Here is a 25,062-nt window from a genome sequence, read left to right on the forward strand (position 1 = left end):
CGGCAGTAGTTACATTATTCGAACAAGAGCTAATACCGAAACAGGTCAACCGTCGATGGAAACACAACAATCTTATAACCTTGCTCGTACAGAAAAGAGAATAATTAAAAACGATAATAGAAATTCGTCTATAGAAAGTGAGATGGATAAAGATTCGGAAGATTCGCAAAACTGGATTCCCGCTAAGACAACCAAATTACAGGGTTCAAAAAAGCGCAAGATGGGTGAACCAAAAAACAACAATAATAACTCTTCTGCACCATTATCAGTAAAATGGCTTCAGAACATATCTCTAAGCAACTCTTATGATCTACTCGACGATTCAGCAGAACCACAAAACATTACAGGAAAATTAGAAGAAGAAAAAGCAGTAAAACCACCACCAATATACATCGACGCGAAAATCATCGAACCTCTGCTCGAGTTATTGGATGAAACAGCTGGACAAAACAACTATGTAATAAAACAACTTAAAGATAACCAAGCGAAAGTACAAACTACCACACTAGATACGTTCAAAAAGGTAATAAATGCACTAAAAACTAAAGACGCGGGATACCACACGTATCAAGAAAAAAACGAGAAGAGCTATAAAATCGTTATTCGAGGACTTCATCCCAAGTCCAACATAGTTAAAATAACAAATGAATTAGACAAACTTGGTCACAAGGTAAGATCAATAAATAATATAACAAAATTCGATACTAAACAGTCGCTACCTTTATTTTTCATCGAACTGGCTCCTCAGGAAAATAACAAAAACATATATGAAATCAATACCCTGCTGAATATAATAATTAAAGTCGAACTGTCTAAAACAAAAAGAGAAATACCACATTTCATACGATGCCAAGCTTATGGACACACAAAAAATTATTGCAATCGAAATCCTGCTTGTGTCAAATGTGCACAAAAACATTTAACAACACTCTGTCCTCAAGAGGGCAAAATTGAAAACGTTAGGTATGTAAATTGTAACGGTAACCACCCAGAAAATTATAAAGGATGTCAGAAAAGGAAATTACTACAACGAAAATTATTTCCAACTCTAAGGAAAAAAGTACTGGAAAAACCTACTCTAGACGATGCTTATAAGGAAAGCCACTACAATAAACCAAACGAAAATGCTAACAGATATAAAATACCAATATTCGAACACACTGCATTAAGAAGAAGCTACGCCGAAGTGACTAAACGAGTACATCCGAATACAAAAGACTTAAACACAGAGGAGACATCGGACATTAAAGAATTATTGAAACAATCAATTAAAACCACTGGAATCATAACAAAAATGATAATGGAGCAAAATTCTATTCTAAAGCAACAAACGCAACAAATTACCACAATGCTACAACTATTAACAAATACGCTACTTAACAACAAATAATGGATACGCAAATAAAAATAGCAGTTTAGAACAACAACAGATTACAACAAATAATCAAAGGATTCATATACACGCACGACATAGACATTCTACTCATTTCCGAAATTCATCTCACAGACAGAAACTATATAAATGTTCCATACTACACCATGTCTAACACAAAACATCTTTCTGGTAAAGAGCATAGTGGAACTGCCATAATTATTAAGAACAAGATCAAACATCATCTACACAGTAATACAGCCCACGATTACCTTCAAGCAACCACAATTACCTTAAAAACTCAGGGCAATTCATTTCAACTCTTGGCTATTTATGCACCATCAAGATTCAAAATTTCAACCGATCAATGGAACAATTTTTTCAAGTCATTAGGTAATAAATTTATAGATGCAGGCGACTTCAACGCCAAGCATCCAAATTGGGAATCAAAAAAACTTCACCACGAGATAAAACACTAGATTTATACATAACCAACACAAATCTAGACATCCTCACGACAGGCGAACCAACCTACTGGCCCTCAGCTTATAACAAAACTCTCGACTTTCTAGACTTCAGCATCCTAAAAGGCTTAAACTTACTTCACTTTAAAACTGAATCATCTCTTGACCTCAACTTTGACCATTCACCCATAATAATCACATACCAGAACAAATCTAACCTATATAAAAAATCATCAACTCTGTGCAAAGCAAGTACAAATTGGATGATCTTTAAAGAAATCTTAGAATCCAAATTGAACTGTAATATTCCGCTCAAGATCTCTTTTCAATTAGAAAAAGCAGTTAATAATTAAACAGATGCTATACAAGAAGCAGCGTGAGCGTCTAGATCTCAAAATGTTTTATTCAGAAAAATTCCGTCATATTCTAGCAATATTTTGCATAAAATAAAATTAAAAAAGGCAAGCTAAAGCTAAGTGGCAGAAAAATAAAACAAGTAGGAATAAAACACTACTAAACAAATTAACTAAAGATGTTAAGCATAGCATACGGGATTATAACAACGCAAAATTCGGGAGATACCTGACATCACTTTCTGACTTTCACTGATGGAAAAAATAATATACAAAAGAATGATACGAATAATTTTTGACAAAAACCTTATTCCTGACCATCAATTTGGATTCCGAAACAAACACTCTATCATTGAACAAGTACACAGACTAACTAATACGATAATCACAGCTTTATAAAATAAGGAGTACTGTTCCGCCGTCTTCATAGATGCAGAAAAAGCTTTGAATAAAGTGTGGCATTACGGATTATTACAAATAATCAATAAACATTTTCCACACTCGTATTACAAACTCCTAAAATTTTACCTTTCTGAAAGAACATTTTACGTAAAAATAAAAGACACTCATTCGAACATCAAACTAATCAAAGCTGGGGTTTCGGAGGGAAGTATTCTCGGACCAATTCTTTACACCCTCTATACGGCAGACATACCAATAAACGCAAACTGTACAGTCTTAACATTTGCAGACGACACGGCAATGTTTATCATAAACAAAGACTCACAACAAGCAATTCAATCGTTACAAAATAAAATTAACTCTCTCGAAGAATGGTTATCTAATAGGAAGATTAAGGTAAACTCCACTAACATGAGTTATCGTGCTGACACTGTTTAAAAACATATTATAGTTTTGGGAAAAACGTGTTTAAAGTTTCTGGTAGGTAGCCGCTCCAACCTGATGTCCGGTTACATTTATTGCTATAACTTTGTAACGGAGTAAAATTTTCTTAACATTTCTTTTTTTTTTTTAAATTCCTAAAATTGTAAAGAATAAAAATCTATAAAAAAAATCTATTTTTTGAAAAATTCAGGGGTATGTGAGCCCTTAAAGTGTATCAATCGCATTTACCATCTTCTTTCATTCCTCATGTTGTTCTACTCGTATGAATTTTTAGCATACATATTAACCCTTAATTTTTCAATCATGAAAAGGTAGTATAACTTCTGACCCATGTATGTATGTACACATAACCATTTTTTGTTTACTTAGAAAATTGATTTATTATCTGGAAATTGTATTCCAGGTGTTAATGTTTTAAATAAAAATTCGAAATCTAACAATAAGCGTATTTACAGATTTGTTAAAGTGACGGATTCTGAGAGATGTCGAATGCAAGTATATGATTGTGTACATGAATGCTTTAACTTAAACTCAAGAGTGGTTTGGCCACTCCAATCGATTTTGTTGAACGAATTTGAAGAAAAGGAAGATTTTTTTTTATATAGTTTTGGCATCGCAGACCAAACCTAAATCAATTTTAAATCCATCGAAACACTATTTTGCCGTTTCAAAAACTTTCTACACGTTTTTCATTACGTTTTTAAAACGTATAATTTCAGGCACCGTTTAATGTTAACTAAGTAAATTTTAAATCTATTGCGATTAAATTTTGAACAGATATTCTTTAAAATATTCTCTTTTAAAGTGAAACATAAAAGTTTTTTAACGATTAAAATTTAAAAAACGCTTTTAGCAATTTTTTTACGACAAAAATATGTTATTATATATGGCGACTTTTCTTTTTCAAAATGTTAAGCAATTTTTAATATTACTTACTAATGTTAATTTTGTTTTAAAGAAACAGTAAAAATAGGTTGTATGGAAGTATCAGTAGGTTTATTTGTTAACAATAACCCGGTAAAGATTTTAGGTTAGAAAAAAATGGTCAAAATTCGTTCGTTTTGAGTTGGGTTTTTGAGAAAACTCCCCTTCGACAAAGTTAAGCACGAGTGATCTGTTCTTACATACGGTATATAAAACGTTCCTGTGGAAAGTGGTTTACGGATAATATGCTTTTTATGACAAGAGCAGCAGCTGTATGCGCCCGTAGGCGGTGTACTTAAGAACGTAAGAGAGACGTGTGCTGTTCTCATAGAGATACGTTCGCGCACACACAGACGATATACTTATTGAGTCTGGTTCATGCGTTTTCCCTCATCTGACTGAACCGGAATGTATATAAAGGTCGGATGAACCACTTCCGTACATTACGTTCGATGGAGTACGAAATCGAGCTTTCTTCGACAGGGTCTCACCCTTCTTGCACTTGGCAGGACCTTTTTCTTTTCTTTTTTTACGACGCGAATAATGATCTGTGGTATCGGTGTATATTGGTCATTACTCTTTTTATTTACTTTTTCTCCTCATGATAGTGAAATTATTGGAATGTTAATTGATTTTTTATTTAACATTTTTCGCTGATTTTTTGTACCACGTGGGTCATATATGTTCTACATTTAAATAATCAATTTTTTAAATAGTACTAGTGATGACTTATTGTTTACCTTTCAGCACTATAAAGAGTACGATATTTTAGAAATCAGTACGAAAAAAACGAGACAAAAAAATAAAATAAACAAATTAGATAAAGTAAATGAAATAAATGAAATAAAAATAAAAAATATTAATAAATTTCCGTCATTTCTCTCTCTTTCTCTCTCTCTCTCTCTCTTTCTTTTAAAATTTATTTTCTTGTCACGATACTGAGATTATTGGAAAGTTAAGCGATTTCTTTTTAACATTTTTTGCTGATTTTTTGATTAACAATAAGCTACGAGAGTCGTATATATCTTTCGTTAAAATTACGAAAATTCCAAATAACTCGAAACGGAAATTTAGAGTGGGACGTTTACAACCCATGTGGCACGGAATATGTTAACTACTTTTGTAAATTATAAACGAGCTCCAGATCAAATGTTAATGTTCAAATGACATTTAATGTATGTTTATTTTATGTTAAATCAAATGACGAATAAGTAAATACGAAATTGAAATTAATGTGTAAATTGATGTAGGGAAAAGGATATCAAACAAGCTGATGATAAGCTAAGCGATACGATTTGCCTAATGACAAAACAACAATAATACCTACGAAGTCTATCAATCTTCTCACCTTGTGCAAAGGGCTGCTGCTACCCAGGCTAAAAAGCAAAGAAATGTGGCTCTAGCCTTCGTGCAAACGTATCTACGAATGAAAGAAATGTTAGTCAGATTTTGATATACTACGTGGATTTAAAGTATATGTAAATTTATGTGTATAGGGTGATTCAAGATAACTTAAGAACAACTTCAAAGCTTTTAACTTTGTGAATTATTAACGAATTTTAATTCTACTACTTTTTTGTTAATTATTCATTAATTAATATTACTAATAAATAATTATATTTTATAATAGATGTTCATAGTGATAATTATTATACTTAACAATATAAATGTTAAGATATTTTTTCATGTTTTTGACGATGATCGTACACTATTTTACTTTAAGTTATTTGTTAATATTTTTAATGGATTTTTTATTCTAATTTATCAAGTAAATAAAATTAATGTCGTTCGTATGTTAATTTTCTTCATTAATTCGTGTATGTTTTGTTTGGGAAATTATTTAAATATTTAAAATTGTAGAAGTTGGGTGTTTGAAGATGTGTATGCGTTCAGTCTTTTATATTCTATCAAAACTTTAAAGAAATTTTTTTAAATCTCATTTTCCCGATTTGATATCTGCAATAATTCGAAAAATTATATTGAGATATTTTTTATTTATTTTTAAATTTAAGATTTAAGGAAAAAAGAAAGAATAAAAAAAAATAAAACATTCCGTAGTTACTAATAATTTTTTTTCCGTAATACCCGCGTTTGGTAAATGTTCTATAAACATCATTTTAAAATCATTAAAAAATACCTTGAAAAAGGTTCAACAAAAAATAACTAGGTTACTTGTAGAAAACTTTAAAAAGTGTTTTGACGCTTTATTAAACGTAAAGTTGATTATTTTTAACAATTATTATCAAATATAATTTTCTATTTGTGTTATTAAATAATAAAAAAGAAAAATAAAATAAAAATTTGTTGGTAATTCATAAAGTTACAAGCTCTGTTAAATTGCCGTCAGTTTATTTTGAATCACCCTACATATGTGTTGTATACGTTTCTCTTCTTTCACTTACCCTGCTCTAAGCGGCTCACAAATCGCGTAGTATCTTTCAAAACTAATGGCCAAAATTGTTAAAACCGAGGCATGTGCTACAGTCAATTCCACAAATGGAACAGCTTTACCTGAAACAATAAATATATTTTTAACTTTTTTTGTAGAAGTGTCAACCATAGTTGACTGTCACCTAAAGTATGCATACAATCTAGTATTTTTTTTAACTATATTTTTAGTTTTTCTGTTTTTTTTATTGTAAGCTCATACTTGAGAGAGAGTTATTTTAATAGTAAATTATATACTCAACCCAGTTATAATACGGTATTCAAAAAATACAGTTCTTTTTAGTTGTCCTGTATCTTTTATTACAAGCTAATATTAGATACATAATTTTAATAGTAAATTATATACTCCACTCTCTTATAACACGGTGTTCTGAAAATAAAGTTTCAATATAACACGGTGCAAAAATTATGACAACTTATAATACACAATTTTCATATTACTTTATCAACTTAGGCCAACCTCATATAACACGAATTTTATTCTCCCGATTTTTAGTTTCCGTTTAACACAGTTTATAATAACACGGAATGAATTAATTGCTACGTTATAGCCGGGTTGAATCGTTATTTCGTATTTAATGAATGCACTCATTAGTTTATTATGAACAAAGTTTAGTATCAAATCATTTTTCAGTTTCAACCCTTCGTCTTAATATTTGAGGGTGCCTAAAAGTAATTTAATTTATATACAAATTTCAAGCATATTTGGAATACTTTATTTGATGAATATAATTATAAATTCTTTCATAACTATTCCTATATAATATGGAAGTCAGCAAACTGTTCGTAGTATTACAAAGTTATCTGCTTTATTTATTGGATTATTTATTTTTGTTTATAATTCGTTCACATTCATTGATATGAAATATTATTTCGTAAGTATAAGAATTATTTGTAAAAGAAGTATTCCTAATTTTAGGTGTAAAACTTAATTTGGTGATTTGATATTAAATTATTTATAACTCTGGTTCGAATGTAAATAATCGCCCTTCATTTTATAATGTTTAAGTACCAACATTTACAGTTATGAAACATTTGACAATTAATTAAAACAAAAACTATTAGTAAGCAATATAATAAGACACATATACCTACTTGTTTTAAGAAAGTATCAACTTAATTTTTATACATAAAAGATGAAATTTTCTTTTAAAAAAGATAAGTCTTTTCTGTTTTCATTGTTCGTTTTAAAAAATAATATTTATAAGTATTAGGTGTACAAATAAGTTTCCGCCGTTTTTAATTAAAAATTAAGTATTTATTCTAGAAGAATGGTAATTTTAAGGTTATTTAAAATACTGTCCATCACTTGCAATGACTTTCTCCCATCTCTCAGGCAACATTCGGATCCCACGTCGGAAGAACTCCTTGTCTTTTGAGGCTATCCACGAATCAACCCAATTTTTGGTATTAGGTGTACAAATAAGTTTCCGCCGTTTTAATGTAGATAGCGCGGCGCGGAGTTTCTGTTAACTTTCGCAGATGATATCCTGCTTAAAAATTAGTTTGGACGTTTAAGAACAACATAACCTATTAATATTATTGATTTCATATTAGTAAAATATAATTTTTTTTAGTTGAAAATGTCCAAATTTGAGCCAAATAAGCGTCATTTGCGGGAAATATTAGTTTACTTCTTTAATATAAAGAAATCTGCTGCTGAGGCGCATCGATTGCTCGTAGAAGCATATGGTGAGACTGCTTTGAGTGAGAGAACGTGTCGTGAGTGGTTTCAAAAGTTTAAAAACGGTGATTTCGACGTAGAAGACAAAGATCGCAGTGGAAGGCCAAAAATTTACGAGGATGCAGAATTGGAGGAAATATTGGAGGAAGATTCATCTCAAACACAAAAAGAACTTGCTGTAACATTAGAAGTCACTCAGCAAGCAGTCTCACATCGTTTAAAATCATTAGGAATGATTAATAAACAAGGAAATTGGGTTCCGTACGAATTAAAGCCGAGAGATATTGAACGCCGATTATGCTTAAGTGAAATACTGCTTGCTAGACATAAAAAAAAAGGGTTTTTTACATCGTATCATCACTGGTGACGAGAAATGAATACATTATGATAATCCAAAAAGAAGAAAATACTGTCCATCAGTATACCTAATATCTTCATATGATTTGAACCGCTGCTCCGACAGAGCATGTGCCATGGACCGAAATAGGTGATAATCGGACGGTGCAATGTCTGGTGAATACGGCGGGTGGGGTAACACTTCCCAATCAAGTGTTTCCAAATACTTTTTCACGGGAGCCGCTACATGTGGACGAGAATTGTCATGCAGGAGAATAATTTTTTCGTGTCTAGAATAGTATTGAGGGCGTTTTTCCTTCAGAGCTCGGCTCAATTAATTGTGTTCGATAGAGGGCTCCGGTGATTGTTTCGCTCGGATTAAGCAACTCATAATACACTACACCCAGCTGATCCCACCAAATACACAGCATGAGTTTTTTTCCGTGAATATTCGGTTTTGCTGTTGATGTTGACGCATGGCTTGGTAATCCCCATGATTATCTTCTTTTTGGATTATCATAATGTATCCATTTCTCGTCACCAGTTATGATACGATGTAAAAAACCCTTTTTTTTATGTCTAGCAAGCAGTATTTCACTTAAGCATAATCGGCGTTCAATATCTCTCGGCTTTAATTCGTACGGAACCCAATTTCCTTGTTTATTAATCATTCCTAATGATTTTAAACGATGTGAGACTGCTTGCTGAGTGACTTCTAATGTTACAGCAAGTTCTTTTTGTGTTTGAGATGAATCTTCCTCCAATATTTCCTCCAATTCTGCATCCTCGTAAATTTTTGGCCTTCCACTGCGATCTTTGTCTTCTACGTCGAAATCACCGTTTTTAAACTTTTGAAACCACTCACGACACGTTCTCTCACTCAAAGCAGTCTCACCATATGCTTCTACGAGCAATCGATGCGCCTCAGCAGCAGATTTCTTTATATTAAAGAAGTAAACTAATATTTCCGCAAATGACGCTTATTTGGCTCAAATTTGGACATTTTCAACTAAAAAAAATTATATTTTACCAATATGAAATAAATAATATTAATAGGTTATGTTGTTCTTAAACGTCCAAACTAATTTTTAAGCAGGATATCATCTGCGAAAGTTAACGGAAACTCCGCGCCGCGCTATCTACATTAAAACGGCGGAAAGTTATTTGTACACCTAATATTTAAAATTTATATGTAAAAAGAATTAATAAAACAAAATATAGAAATAAGACTCATAAAATTACATATATTGATATATCCTTTATTCAATGATAATAAAATTATTGTCATTTAGTGGTTTAATTGTTTAAAAAATGTATTTTAAAAATTTATCAATTAAGTATTGATTAAATTTTTTTTAATGGTTAAATTTAAAAATATTTTAAAAGTAGAATTAATCATTTTGGTTTCTGAACTTTTAAAATGTAATAATGTATGTGACCTTGGGTATATTTTAATATTAAGAGAAAGGACTACAAGTTGAAAATAATATTTTTTCATTTAATTCAAGTCTCTAACCTGAAGATGTATTCATCAATATTTCTCACAAAAGTTAAATAACAACTATCTTGATATATTATGTATATTGATGATATTAAATCTTTTGGCATTTAATGACATCTAGTTAAGAATATTTTTGTCATACTTTACAGAACTACTAATTTATTATTTAGTAATGTTACTTAATTGTTGAGTTGGGAGTATATACAAGGTAATATTTAAAAAATTAACTTTTATTATTTACGATTGTTCAATATCATAAATAGTCTTTTAACAATATATTAAATTTCTTTAAAAATATATTAAAATATATTAATTCAAGATTATATATTAAGATAAATTTGTTCTGAATATAAGTAAAAACTATTATTGATATCAATAAAAAATACTTTGTAGATGTAAATAATACAAATCTTTAGTATTAAATATTTAATAATATTATCCAGTATGGTATATAATAATAAAAATTAATTTAAATCGAAAGGATTGATTTTAAGATCTATATTAACTAAATCATTTTTTATTTATCTCTGTGAGTACTATAAATTCTTAAAATATCGGACCCTTGTTTTTACCACCCTGTATATTCCATTTCATTTATACATTAAGGGGTGTAAAAGAATTCAAAATTTAGAAGATTTTAGGTCATTCTGGATTAAAGGCTGAGCCTCAAAATTGTCAATATTTATAAATATTTGTATTTGGCTTATTGTTAGGGTTTATTCAAGATTGGGCAATAACCGTATTTGAAAATTTAAAGTAGATGATTAGCGTAACGAGTACCGTAGGCAATATAAATAGAGATCAGATTGCGGTACGGCTTCGATCGAAAAGTAAAACTGTATAAAAATTAATTATATTATCTTGCTTTGTGCGTAAAGATAAGTTTTGTACAATACATAAAATTATAATATTATAATATATTGAGACATTATAATTATATACTATACAGGTTAATTATAAAATATATATTATACAAAATTATTCTATACTATGCTTGTGTTTTTGTTCTTTAAGTAATACTGCACAGTAAACGAACAAATATATCGAAGGAGGTTATTCTACTTTTAATGATAAAAAGGGGGAAAAAAAATATGATTTTTATATTCTCTTAAGTAATTTTATTTAATTATCGATGAACTTAATGAATCGATTTATGGATGATTGCGGAAAAAGTAATAAAAAGAAAATTAATACATAATGGTCAAGATAAATCGTTTTTGCTGTTCTACACAAAGGAAAAAAGGGGATACAGATTTCCCGACTTTTTCATCGTCAGTTTTCGTCACATTTAGAAAGAAAAAGAAAGAGAAAGAGTGCATGTAATAGTTAATATCACATATGGGTCAATTTCTTGGATTTTTTCACCCTTCTTCTCACGAAATAGAGGGTAGAAATAGGCAAGATGATTGCACCACTTGTTTATCTCCTTTTCTTTCTATTTCTAACTTCTTTTTCTTCCCCATATGTGTTTTGTGTGTGTCGTTCGGCCCTTTTTCCGTTTGGGAATGATAGAAGAAATCTTACGGGAGTAAGTTAAACCGATACTGTAATAACTATGATACCTTCCTATTTTTATTTCTTTCTTACATCTCGAATGATACAAAGATGAAACCACGTCCCTTTGGAATTGGAAGGATTTCTGATTTTGATCAATTCGACCAGCTACGATATCAAATAAAGTCAATCCAGTAGGAAAAAGGAACCTATCATGAAGATAAAAAATAAGTTTTTCTTTTTTGGGGAAGGTTAAGTATTCTATTGACCTTTGATAACTCAATTTAATAGTCTTTCAATTTTGTTCATATATTCTTTCCATTCGCATTATTGTTTACTTGTACAGGGTTTTTATAAACGATATGTATAATTTTAGATTTTAAGCAAAATGTAATTGCATAATTAAGAAGTTTGTTTTTTTGAAATATATACCATTTGTTTAAATTTTGTACATGGTCAATATACTCCTAAGTGCATTCCATTTTTTGTTGGATGATAATCCATTTCTAGTTACATAAGCTGCAGAGTGTCAGATTGCATAAATGCTTTAGTTTTTAGAATTTAATGACAAATGTTACCTTTGTTTTGTATTATAAATTTCACCTCAACAAATAAAAAGATACACAAAGCTTTTTAATTTACAGATGCCATTTCTATTTATGATATAAATAATGAAAATATCGAAATTTCAATATTGCTAGTTATGCTACAAATGAACTTTGGCAGTTGCCAATTATCTTTCGTGTATTGTAATTTTCATATTACAGAAATATACATTTGTAAACATTATTTGTAAATATTCTGTATATTATTTAGTCAAACATGGTAAAGATTTAGAAAAAACATTTTTATTATTTGTTTTTAATGTGTCTAAAATTTGTATTGCTTTAAATTATACGATGTGTGATTTTTTATGATACTAGGTGTAAAATAAAAATTCTTCCGTCAATTGGGCTCGATCGTCGATCGATTAGGAAAATACAAAATTGTATTTAAGATACCACCCTTACTACCTCTTACCAACCTTCACCTCTTTTTCTTTTCATCCATTACAGTTCAGTTTTCATAACTTTTCTTTTTTTCTTTTCTCTCTCTCTCTCTCTTTTTCTCTATTTCAATTTATCCTTAACATTGATCGTACTTAGACCTTTTTTCACTCCTTCGCTCGTTTAAATCCTTATTGCCTATTTCACAGTTATAAATTTCCGTTCGTTAAGTGATCTGTATTTCTCGTCAGAACACAAAAAGCAACTAAACAAAGTTTTATTTGGATTGTATAAAAATAGTTGAAGTTTTTAGAAAATTACAAATACAGAAAATGAGGTTTTTATATTAATTGTGCATTTCTATTTATTTGATTAGGATTTGTCAATATTTTGCAAAATAAATGGACAGAATATATGAATATTTTTCATCTACAAATAATTGGTTTGTATTTTAAACAGTTGATCAGTATTTAAAATTTGTTTTAGGATTACGTAGTAATATTTTGTTACAAATACTGATCATCTATTTAAAATACTAATATTTTATTATAAATATTTTACATTTATTTCAAACATAGAATAAAAATCTTTAAAAATATTAATCCAATAAATAGCAGCTCTAATAATGTATTTTTGGCTTCTAATATTTCTTTCGTTAAAATGTGAAACTCGAGACCATAGTGTGTGTTAGATTGTAAACGCAGACGTTTGCTTTCACTTAATTTTCTATTTGTATTAGAAACTCTGAAGAAAAATCCAACGATATAATGTTTTAACGGAGATGGTTTTATCTTTTTAAGTCAATCGTCTAAGCTAAGTTGAGATTTGTTTGCAAGATCGACTTTTTCATAAAATGCATTTACTTATTTTCGCCAAAACTCTTATCTTATTTACGGGTGAAATTTTTATGAAATTTTTCCTAGAAAAGATAGATTCATCGCAGTGGTAATCAATATTTTTCCTTTCGTAGGTCACACATTGGCGCCGTTGGAAAAATACATTTTAAAAATCGATGACTAAAAAATATAATAGATCATTAAGGGTAGAAAAAAAATAAGTGCATTTAAACATTAATGTGATCTTAAGTATTGTTTACAAGAGCTATTCTTAAAGTAGGGAGGTTGTAGATGGATGTTAATTCTGGCTATCTGTCAATTTTTGATACAAAAGAAGAAAAGGTAAATTCGTATGTTTCGAACCATTAAGCCATACTTATTCTAAAGGTTAAGTATTATTGGTGTCCAGGGTGTTTCAGAATAACTATGTTTATTTTTTAGATATTTCAGATATGATAAAGGGCATCTAATTGAACATCTCTTTTGTAATAAAGCAGTGTTAAATATGTATATGTATTCAAATAATAACATATGAAAAGAAATGAAGACTTAAAAGAATTTCAACGTGAGAAGCAACCTTTATTCAATTTTAATGGTTACAGATAAATCAAAATAGTATTGGGTTTTCTGGAAAGTTCGTACTGATTTATTAATATATATTCGATTTATATTTATACTTCCGCATGAACTTTCTTAACAAACCAATATTAAAACAATTATAACAATTGTTAAACAATGCGGCCAATATTGTTTCACAAAATATAACATCGTATTACTGAACAGAGAAGAAATAACTACTCATTTTTTACGAAAATTATCACAAACAAGAATTATTTTAGAAAATAAGCCTTTTTCTGTTTTAAAACATGCGGGTAAAAAAATTGAAAAAATTAATTTTCTGATTTATTTTGTAATAGTATTATTTATATTATAGGCAAAAGAATATGTAACTGTTTTAAATAAATAATAAAATTATTTTTTAACTTTTTCTATTGTTAGTACTGAGACGTATCTAAAGAATAAATATTAAATAATATTTCAAATTTATTATAAAAAGTGTTCTATTAAATGTCCTTTTGCATATTTGAATGGTACATAGGAATAATTTTTTTTTTTAATCTTCTCGAGACTTTTTTTTTCATATAAAAATTTAATAAATGTAAATTGAAAAATAAAATGAAATCCTTCGAAGAAGTTGTACTTTGATAAAAAATGCTCCCAAGAGTGATCAGAAAAATGACGAAAGAGAGTATACGAATGTCAAAGATAGCGAAACTTCGTTTCTTATTTTTCTATCAACTCCATCTAGCTGAAGAATTTTTTTATACTTTGTTCTATCCAACCTGCCAGAGAATCTTTTCAGAGCAAACCACTTCACTTCTTCTTCATAATAAAAAAATGCGGAATGGAAATATTATAATTTGCTGGGGCAAGAGTTACTTTTAAATTGGATCGTAAATGTATTTTTTTGTTGAATTGTACAGTGTATTTAAAAAAATATTTTTCTTTGAAAGTCGAATACAGAAGAATGTTGATTATCTAAACTGCTATTATCAAAACTTTTTTTTACGTGTAAAAAGTTCAGTCTAAAATGAATCATACAAAACAAAATTAATTATTCATATTTGTAATAAAGTCTGATAATGATTAAACACTGCAATTGTTTATAATGTAGCAGCGATGAAAACGTATAATGAAGAAGAAAAAGCAAAATATACAGTCACTCCCAAAAATATTCGAATACTGCAGTATGATCAATATTATGGTTTCACATTTTGATTATTTATAAAGCAATAACACTGATTATTGTATTTTACAATAGGTTAATTTATTTAAAAAATTTATATAAATTAATATTAAAAAATAATTATAAATCAGAAATTAAAAATTAAAATTTAATTTTGTATCTTTTTATACTTTTTTTTAATGGGTACGAGTCACTTTTCTACGACCATCTTTTTACATTGAAGTAAATTGTTTTTAAGTATGTTTTAGATAAGGATTTATAACAATGATACTGCTAATGAACACGAAATTTCCAACTCCATATGACGAAATGCAGCCCCAGAACATTACTTGGATTGCTTCAAATTTGACTATCATATCACACAATTTTAAATTATTTCTTTTAATAATTTTTAATATACAACATTTGAAAATTTTAGAAATTACTTAAATGTTTAACAAAATTAATAAATAACCTCCAACTAAAGACAACGAGGTAAACATTTTAATCAGTAGCGTCTGAATATTTTTGGTAGTCACATGTAAATAATCTACATTTAATAATATATCTACTATATATTTTTTACATACATTTACGAAAATTACTATATCATTACGGAATCATTATTTTATTTTGAATATTTTGTGTTTTAAAATTATGCTTAGAAAAAAGTGAACGTGGACAGTTATTGAGATTTTAGAAGAATAGCGCTTTTTTACCGTATTTCCTGCCACGAAGGTTAAAGAGATATTGAAGGGAAACCGGTTGGACAGAGAGAAGGCGCTACACTAACCATAGCATTAAATGCCCCAACGGCGTATTGGCTAAGAGCAACGGTAATTCGCAACGGGGGATAGAAGTTCACCTACTCGTTTCATCCCTGTGAACCTCCATCAACCCTATCCAGTAACAAGTTCTACCTTGTACCTACCTAGTACCATTCTATGGAATGACTCTTTTTTTCTTTATTTTTTCTCTTTTTCTCTCTTCTACCTTGCCCTAGCCTTGTTCTCGAAACATTAGAACCTCTGCTGCTTTCAAGGACACTTCAATGTCTAGAGCAACTTTATCCAACTTCTTCATAACTACGGATTCTTTCTTTTTGTTTTCTTATTAATTTTTAACGAGATAAGATAAGAAAAACCAAATCACTTTTATTTATTTGATCAATACTTTGTAAAATAATGGGTTAGTATATATGAATATTTTGTTCAGTATAAATAATAATTTATTATTATTGTAACAGTAGAACTTTAACAAAAATCAATAAAAATGATTAGTTTAACTAAATTGAGTATTCATTTTTTTAAATAATATTTTTTATGATTTTTTAAAAAGCATATTTTGTTTATATCGAATTGATATTGAATAAAGAAATAAATAAATATTAATAAAAATCTATTTTTTCTGTGTATAACAAATTTTATCAGTAGCCTATTACTTTAATTTTTAGAAATAGGCATATATTAATTGTCAATAGTTCTAATATTAAATTAAGTATTAATAATAGATGTAGCATAACATCAAGATTACACATCAACGTTAAATATTATACAAACTAATATTTTATTATAAATATTGAATAAATAATTAAATAAACGTTATAAAATATTTATTCAAAATACTGACTGAATAAATAGTTGATACAAAAAAATTAATAACCTCTTACAAGATTGTTGATATTTTCAACAGCTGAATTTAATTGTAAGAAATAATATTTCGCCCCCGGGTGGGCTCGAACCACCAACCTTTCGGTTAACAGCCGAACGCGCTAGCCGATTGCGCCACGGAGGCGGGTTGCTTAGTGCAAGACGTATAAGCCAACAAATGTAAGTAACCTCTGTATATAACGGATTTCTTAAGGGAGGGGGGTATTTTGATAGAAAAAAATTGATTTTTTTTATGTACACATTATTATAATATGGGGTCTTGAAAATGAGTCCTAAAAATTGCAAAGTGAAATTCATTAAAATAACCGAGATAGGAAGGTTTAGCGGATACGATCTCATAGAAATTATGGTTTCGTGAAAAATTTTATACACGTTTCTCCCAAAACAACATATTTCAAAGATGGCATGTATTTTTCTCAGAAACTATTTAATCACTCGACTTGTAATTTTACTGACATGTACAGTACATGTCAAGCTGTTGTTGAACGGATCATTTTTTAGATTACTTTGATATTAATATATATTTGAATCGTGAGAAGTGAAAATTTGTTCGTAAAATTCGATGTTCATTATTTCATTTTGTCAATTTTTATTTTTTTTTCAAATTTCCTCCCATGCAATGATAAACACATTTATTACGAGTGAAATAAATAAAAATTTGTTTGTTTAACATGTCAAAGACGACTGCAATCAGTTACGCCCTATGATATACATTTTTCGTTTCATGATTTGCATAACATCCTGTAACATGTACAATTTGTAATAAAATACTTTGAAAAGAATTTGAGATATTACTCCAAACACGTATAAATGTAACTGTAAGAAAAACAATATCATAGATATAAACGTTTCTTTAAATTAATTTCCTAAAAATCACCTCGAAAACGAGTGCTCACATTAGAATGCTTCTTTATAAAAATATTAAATCGTTATATACCATACAAAGAAGTAGTACAAAAAAAAAAATAAATTAAATTCAAAAAATGAAAAAAAAATTAATTATTATATTGGATCGGGGAAAAAGTTTCTTCGTATTTTCCTAATAGATGGTTTCATAATCGCATAACTCTAGTAATATTAATTGAATCTGGTAATATTTGATTACGTTTGAAAGCTGATATATCATAGATTAATTACAAATAAAAGTTAATTTAATGAAAAATTTTTGCGTTTTTAGAATAAATGAAAATATAGACAAAAAATTTGATGCATTTTGAAATTTCGTTACTAAAAAGGGAAGAATGCGATAGAGATTGGTAACAAAATTTGTGATGTTTATGCACATGATACAGTATCAGTACACATGGTATAAAGCTGGTTCAAGCGTTTTCAATTCGGAAATTTATTTTTCTCGAAAGCATAGTTTTATAAGAACAAATTTGATTTTTCCTTTTTTACTAAGTTTTTCATGTAGAATCACTCCTCTACTCGTTTGTGTCGCCAATAACAAAATATCCTATGTATTCATTAAATTTATAAGCTTTTGTTATATTTCTAAATTTTTGTTTTTATTTTTATTCATTCTGTACTTATTTTGAGATTACATTCCGTGTAATTCACCGATTTCTTTAATTCTCAAACCATATAATAACAAAACGGTGTTATACAAGTGTTAGCGGTATAATAATACAGGTATAATAATACTTAACTTTTCATTTAAAAAAATGGCGCCGTTAATGAAAGCGTTTATGATAGTTATTACGTTTAATGCCTTTTTTATTAGTGAAAAGATTGGTCATACAAAAGGAGAAAATTTAATTAACGTCAAGACTCGTAGAAATTATTGTAATATTGCATGTCATCGTAGAACGCGATTAATATTACAAAAATTACGTGATCTTTCTTATGATAAAATTTATGGTTGTTTTTAATGATAGAAACACTTGAACACGTATCGTATTTACAATTAATAAATTATTGAATATTGAATTGAAATTTGTTAACAATCCTTAATTGTCTTAAATGGAAAATTTAATGAACGTATTAGTATTATTTTTTTTTCCTGTTTTGCGTTGTATTCATTACATTCAACTCGTTATCATCAAAGACAAGATTGCATTTATAATAAGTAAGCACCAACAACGATAGAACCCGTTTTGTTTTCTCATTATCTATTTGGGTTACTTTACAAACGCGTTGCATCTTAAATCATTCAAATCGTTACACGTGTATACTCGTATAGGGGCGCTTTGGAATTCTTTTTTATTTACTTATTGGAATTTTTACTAGTAAATTTTTTTTCTATCTTAATAATTATTCATTTGTAATTACCGATTTTTATTGTTGTAAATTAAATTAGATATTTTCTTTTTTTTTAAGAAAAAGAAAATAGATATTGCATATTCGTATTTTGGAAAGCAATTCTTAAACAATTTGTTTAAATTTGGTTAAAGATAATATATTTTTATTCCATAAAGGAGAATAATGGTAAGAGTTGAGAATTGTTGAGAATTTTCATTCTTTTGTATTTTTTTATTTTTTTTTATTTTTGATAGTGAACTATCATCTATCTTTAAAATAAATAACAAGAGAATCATCGATATTTTTTTTTGTTTTTCGATCAAAACTAGTTTTTTTTTTAAATAAGAGAATAGGTACAGTTATTGTAAATTCTTATTTTTCTCCTTTCACGAGAAATAAATATAAAAGTAAAAGTGGGCAGTATGTTTATTATGAAAGTTGTACAAGTATATTTAGGAAAACAATTGAAAAAATACTTACTTTCTCTGTCAAAAAATATGTTGTACATTTTGAAAAACATTGAAAATTAACAGATGAAGTAAACAATTTAGTAATCAAATAACCTTAGTTTTTAATCAACAATTATCGCAAAATAATGGATGATAGTAGGCAGTCATTTGTTTTTGATTAAGAAGCAATTAGATTTGAATACAAAAAATATTGTATTTTTTTTTTGTAAAACAAAATAATATCTGTATTATAGAAAATTGTGAAGTTTTGGTAAATTAGTATTGGATTGCAGAAAAGGAGTACCAAATCGAAGAAATTAACTGATAATAAACGTAATGGTGTTTTGCAAAAGTTGAAGTATGGTGCTATTAATAAAATTTTAATTGATTTTAGAATAAATTGTTTGATTGTGACTAGAACTTGGTACATGACACGAAAACAATACAGTAAAGATAAAATCTTTGCACATGTTTCTTTAAAAAAGAAAGCAAAATGCAAAAGAAAACGTAAGGATTTTTCTGAAAATTTAGCTAAAATTAATAATCAAATTAAATTAATAATTAAAAATTAATAATTAATATCCTATTAAGGAGAGAAAGGATTTTTAGAGTATATTTTCTACTGATAAACCTATCCTAACAAGTAAAACCATTTAAACGTTCTGGATCTAGGATTATTCAATGTTATATAATCTTATAAAAAAAGGCTTTGACTAATACAATTGATGAACTAATCGAATGAACAGAGAAACGCTTAATAACGTTTTGTAACATTACAAACATATACGAAATCAATTATATTGGCAAAATGAGGAAATTCCTACAAGATTAAATTTTATCATTAAGGCAAAACTTTATCGTTAGGAACGGTTACCAACAAATTTAGTGTGTGCTTAATAAATCCTAGATAAGGTTAAATTCGAATTTTTTAAAAATTACTTTGCATTTTAAATTGTCTAAAAGTATACCATTAATAATTTTATTTTAGCTAACTGAAATTGCTATTACTTATAAATATATATCACAAATTTGGACAAAACTAATTTTTAAATGTATAGGGAGTACAAGTTTCATTAATTATTGGTGAAACATCAAAATTATATTATAATTATAATAATTTTAAGAATTTATTATTAATGTTTTTATATTAACATTATTATTAATTTATAAATTTTGTTAGACTAGATTGTAAGACTTTTTATTTAAACGATTGTAAAGGAAATGGATCTCTTAAACCTGTAAAAGAGTAATAAGAACATTATACTAATTTATTAATATAATTTATATTAATATTAATATTATTATTAACTTTTTGTACTTCTTAATTTCAGATTTAAACATTTTAAATTATTTAAAAATATTTATTATATAATGTCGAGTCTAGCTCGTCATAGTATAATAATATTAAATTTAATACAAATATCTTTAATTTAATAAAACTACTCTTGTTAGTAAATTCTTTTCTATTTAAAAAATTCATAATTTAGAATCCTAAATTTTTATATTCCAAGTAAACTAAAGTAGAAATTGTTAGTTCGTTTTTTAATAAACTATTTTTAAACAGCTCGTATTTTTATTCAATCACGAGGAATAACTATATAAGCATAATTGTTGAGAATTCTTATTAATTCTTGCTTATAATAGTCTTTCCTTTCTTATTAATTCATTAAATTATAAGTACAATTATTAACAATTAATAATTTGAAGCCATTAATTTGTTTTTATATCCAAGATAAGAACATTTTTTTTGGTTTTCTTTTAAAGAGAAAGACACAAGATATTACAAGTTAGTATTCCCGAAAAAAATGTTTAAACAGATCGTATTTTGTCTACAATACGATGAATAACTATAAGAGGATAATTGTTGAAACATGCAGAATCTTTTATATTTCTGGCGTCGTTACGGAACGAATTCACACATCAGTTGCTTGAAAAAGAGCAAGAAAATTCGTGTCTGGTTTTAACGCCACTGTCTAAGCAAACTGTACACGATCGAATCGGGATCTTGTGCATTTGGCTTATCTATAAAAAGAAATGGTAAGTGAACGAATAGGTCAAAAGTTTGAAGTGTTTATTGATTTATATTTGAATTTTCGCAACGTAGTGAAAATACGTATATCTTTCGTTCGCTATTAATGATCAGTATGTTTCAGTTAAATAAATTTTGCATTCACATCCTTCCGCCGCGTAGTAAGATCAAAAGAAACCGAATAAAATAATGAAATGAAAATTTCAAATAAAGAAGTAACATACTCTACGTATTTTGTCATCTCGTTGCAGTACACGGATGACAAATGTAAGAAATAAATATTATATAAATAAAGAAGAAAAAAAAATATCGGTAAATCAAAATCACAAATTGTTTTTATTAGTTTCATAAAAGTAATATGTGATCTCTTAATGGAATTTCTATTGGGTAAATTTGTCGAACAACTCGGTAGGTAGTAAAGAGAACAAATGATTAAATGTTTGATTTACCGAACCGAATTGAATGCAGAAACGAACGTTACCAGCGAAATGCGTGAAGAAAATTAAGAGATCCATCGGTCGTGCTAAATTTAAAATACTGTTGAAATGAACTGAAAACTAAAGCTTGCGGATACGAATTTCTACCATTTGCCATTTTTACAAGTTAATTAATAAAACTAAATTCGTTTTTACATTTAGGATTATCTAAGATTATCTAACACAGTACACCTAACTTGTATTAGTAATATTCTCTATTTTGAAACTTTGAATGCATCGAATATTGTGATTTTGTAAGTGTCATATCATTGGTCAATGATTAAGAAAACTTTTAAACGAAAAAGTGAAAATTACATGAAATCTAAATATTCCAATTATTGCAATGAAGAAACTTTCACGATTTTGCAATATTACGTGAGAATTGATTAATTAAATATAATCACACACACACAAAAGTTATATTTAAATTGTAATTAAATATAGATAAAAATTATAAACCTCCAAATCTGATTGCTATAAATGCTCGAGAATTTATGGATTATTTTTATTTATTTATTTAATGTAATATACTACACTTGTTTCAATAATATTCTTTATTTTGAAATTTTGAAAGCGTTAGATATTGTGTTTCGATAAGTGTGGTATCATTGGCCGTTGTTTGGAAAAAGTTTTGAGAATAAAACGACAGCTGCTACTATCTCGGAAATGTGCGTGCGATTTAGAAAAAAGTACGCTTGGCATTTCGCCCGATGACACTAATCACGATGACAATTTTCTCTGAACTTTTACCGTCGTGAGAATGATTTGACGTAGAATAAAAATGTTTAAATTATTACGATAAAAAAAATTCCTCGATTTTACTTTTTTTTTATGAAAATCCATTATATATAATTAATTACAATTATCAATGTTTACATCCAATTGTGATAAATAATTGAACCGTTTACTTAGGCAAAACGATTTATTCAATTTTTGGAATATTTTCTAATTTTGGATTATATCTATTATATTGATTATATATATTTGATTGAAAGTTTTAAACTTTTTATATTGAAAATGAAGTTTCTTGATTATTAAGTTCAATACCATTAAATTATAAAATTTATAGATTATATTTTGATTTTAAAAAGAAAGCTTCTGTATAATAATATATTTTATAATATAATATATTTTCGAATATATTAAAATAATAAGTAATTTAAAAAAAGAATATGTAACAACATTTATCAATTAAATTTACTTTTGTGTAGTGGAATTAATAAGTTTGAAAACAAAATAGATTAACTATTGACATAAATGAAAATCAATTATACGTTATTGTATAATTGAAAAAGTAAATTATTGGAAAAATAATTTTTTAGTAACAAAAAAAAATAAGTAAAATAGTATTATTCATGTACAAATAATGTGCACAAATTAATCAATTAAATTTACGTCTTATTTTGTGAAATCAAATATTTGGGCAATCAAAAAGGATCATTATCAATAACATTCGGAATCCATTATACTATTGGATAACTAAAAGAACAAATTACGCAGAAAGTAATCCTTTCTTAAAAAAAAGGAAAGCAATCCTTTCGTAAAAAAAGAAAAAGGAAAACAATCCTTTCGTAAAAAAAAGAGACGGAATAACAAATAAAAATAAGATTTCCCGACGTTCGAGTTTCTTTACTTGCAATTAGAAACGAGAGAATCGATTTTGTTTGGATGTATGTGTGAGTTACACTTTCACTTCTAATGGATCCCATCCGGATCGCACTTAGGAATGTCTTAGGTTGCAATAAACGGTATGTCGACGCGAAGACTCAGGAAAAATGGTAGGAATGCCGGGAGGATACTCCGACACAAAGCAATGAAAGAGTAGACGAAAATGATATCAACTTATAATGAATTTTATGTATGCATTCTTCAAATTTTAACGATTCAATTAAAATTTGATTTTAATGTTTAAATAATAATTATTTTATTTTAAATAATTATTTCATTTATATTTAAATAAGTAGTATTTTAGATAATAATGCAGATAGATTTAAAAAATTTTTGTTAAACGATTGTAAAGGAAACGGACTTCTCAAACTCTTAAAAGGGAGAGTAATAAAGACTAAAGATTATATTTTTAAATAAGTATTATTTAATTTAAAATAATTATTCGACATTAACGTTCATTTAATACACTTTCATTTAATTTAGAATACTAAGATAAATATTTATTTATTTATGGCCTGTTGGCCTTGTAAATGAACTTGGTTATACATTCACAAAATATAATACAAAACATAGTTTAAAATCATAATTTCATCTACATTTAAATAAGTATTATTTGATTTTAAATAATTATTTAATTTATGTTCAAATAAAATGATTATTTCATTTAAATATAAAAAAAAGATAAATGAATTATTTAATTAATATTATTAAAACATTTTCAATATTTATCTTTCAATATTTACCTTTATAATTTGAAAAATGTGTATAAAATTAAATGAAATAAAATTAAAATATGCTAAAAATTGAAATACAAATAAAATCATTTTATTTGTTATATGTATATGTAAGTACTTACGTATTTACTTAATTGTTGCTTTATTTTGTATAATTTGACCAAAATCACTTGGTCTATTGATTAATACATTGAATAGAAAGAGGACACATACGCCTATATACGTATATACACACAGGACATACACACATTGTATCAAGCACTACTTTGAAAAATATACGACGGTTCCGTTAAAATCCGAGTTCTGCGAGTACTCAATGACAGACTAACGAGATTTTATATCCTAAAATCTTTCTTGGAAGGTATCCTAGTTGGAGGATTATCTTTAATATAAATCGAGTACTGAAACGTTTTTAAATTAAATGCATAAAAGAACAACATGCTCTAAAAGTTTTTCGATATAATACATTTTATCTTGTATACTTGCATGACAGTAATTTAAGTGACCTTTTCAAAAATAATAGGTCGAATAAAAAACAAGCTATTGATGATAGAATTAATGTGAAAAAAGATTTGTTTATTTGCTATACGATCGATAGATCGTGTTAGTAAAAATAGAGAGATTATTTTTTGAGAAATATGTTAATTAAAACTGAGTTTTTTTTTACATTATGTACCAAAAAAGAAAGTAACAAAACTTTTGATTTATAGGAAAATATTAGCTGTGTTTTGATAAAATAATTTTTTAAATGTTTTTCGAGTTTTTTGCTTTGGAGAGATAAGAATAAGTAAAGTGTATAAGATTATTTATTAAAATAAGTATAAC

At 27.5% G+C, this 25,062-nt stretch overlaps 1 protein-coding gene and 1 non-coding gene across 4 annotated transcripts in view; both read right to left on the bottom strand.

Annotated features, from left to right (window-relative positions):
• LOC122523487 (growth hormone secretagogue receptor type 1-like) overlaps positions 1-25,062 on the bottom strand; it is a 50,021-nt gene that overhangs the window by 6,809 nt on the left and 18,150 nt on the right. For all 3 annotated transcript variants that reach the window (XM_043645382.1, XM_043645462.1, XM_043645294.1), the window contains 2 exons: positions 6,362-6,470; positions 5,308-5,379 (listed from right to left, as the gene is read on the bottom strand). In XM_043645382.1, coding sequence (XP_043501317.1) covers positions 5,308-5,379; positions 6,362-6,470 — 181 coding nt within the window. The remainder of the gene's footprint in view (positions 1-5,307; positions 5,380-6,361; positions 6,471-25,062) is intronic.
• On the bottom strand, positions 16,691-16,764 carry Trnan-guu. Its single transcript has one exon. It is a non-coding gene; the product is annotated as a tRNA-Asn (tRNA).

This window comes from Polistes fuscatus, unplaced genomic scaffold, assembly GCF_010416935.1.
Source record: "Polistes fuscatus isolate 324 unplaced genomic scaffold, CU_Pfus_HIC Scaffold1, whole genome shotgun sequence".
Taxonomy (NCBI): Eukaryota; Metazoa; Arthropoda; class Insecta; order Hymenoptera; family Vespidae; genus Polistes; species Polistes fuscatus.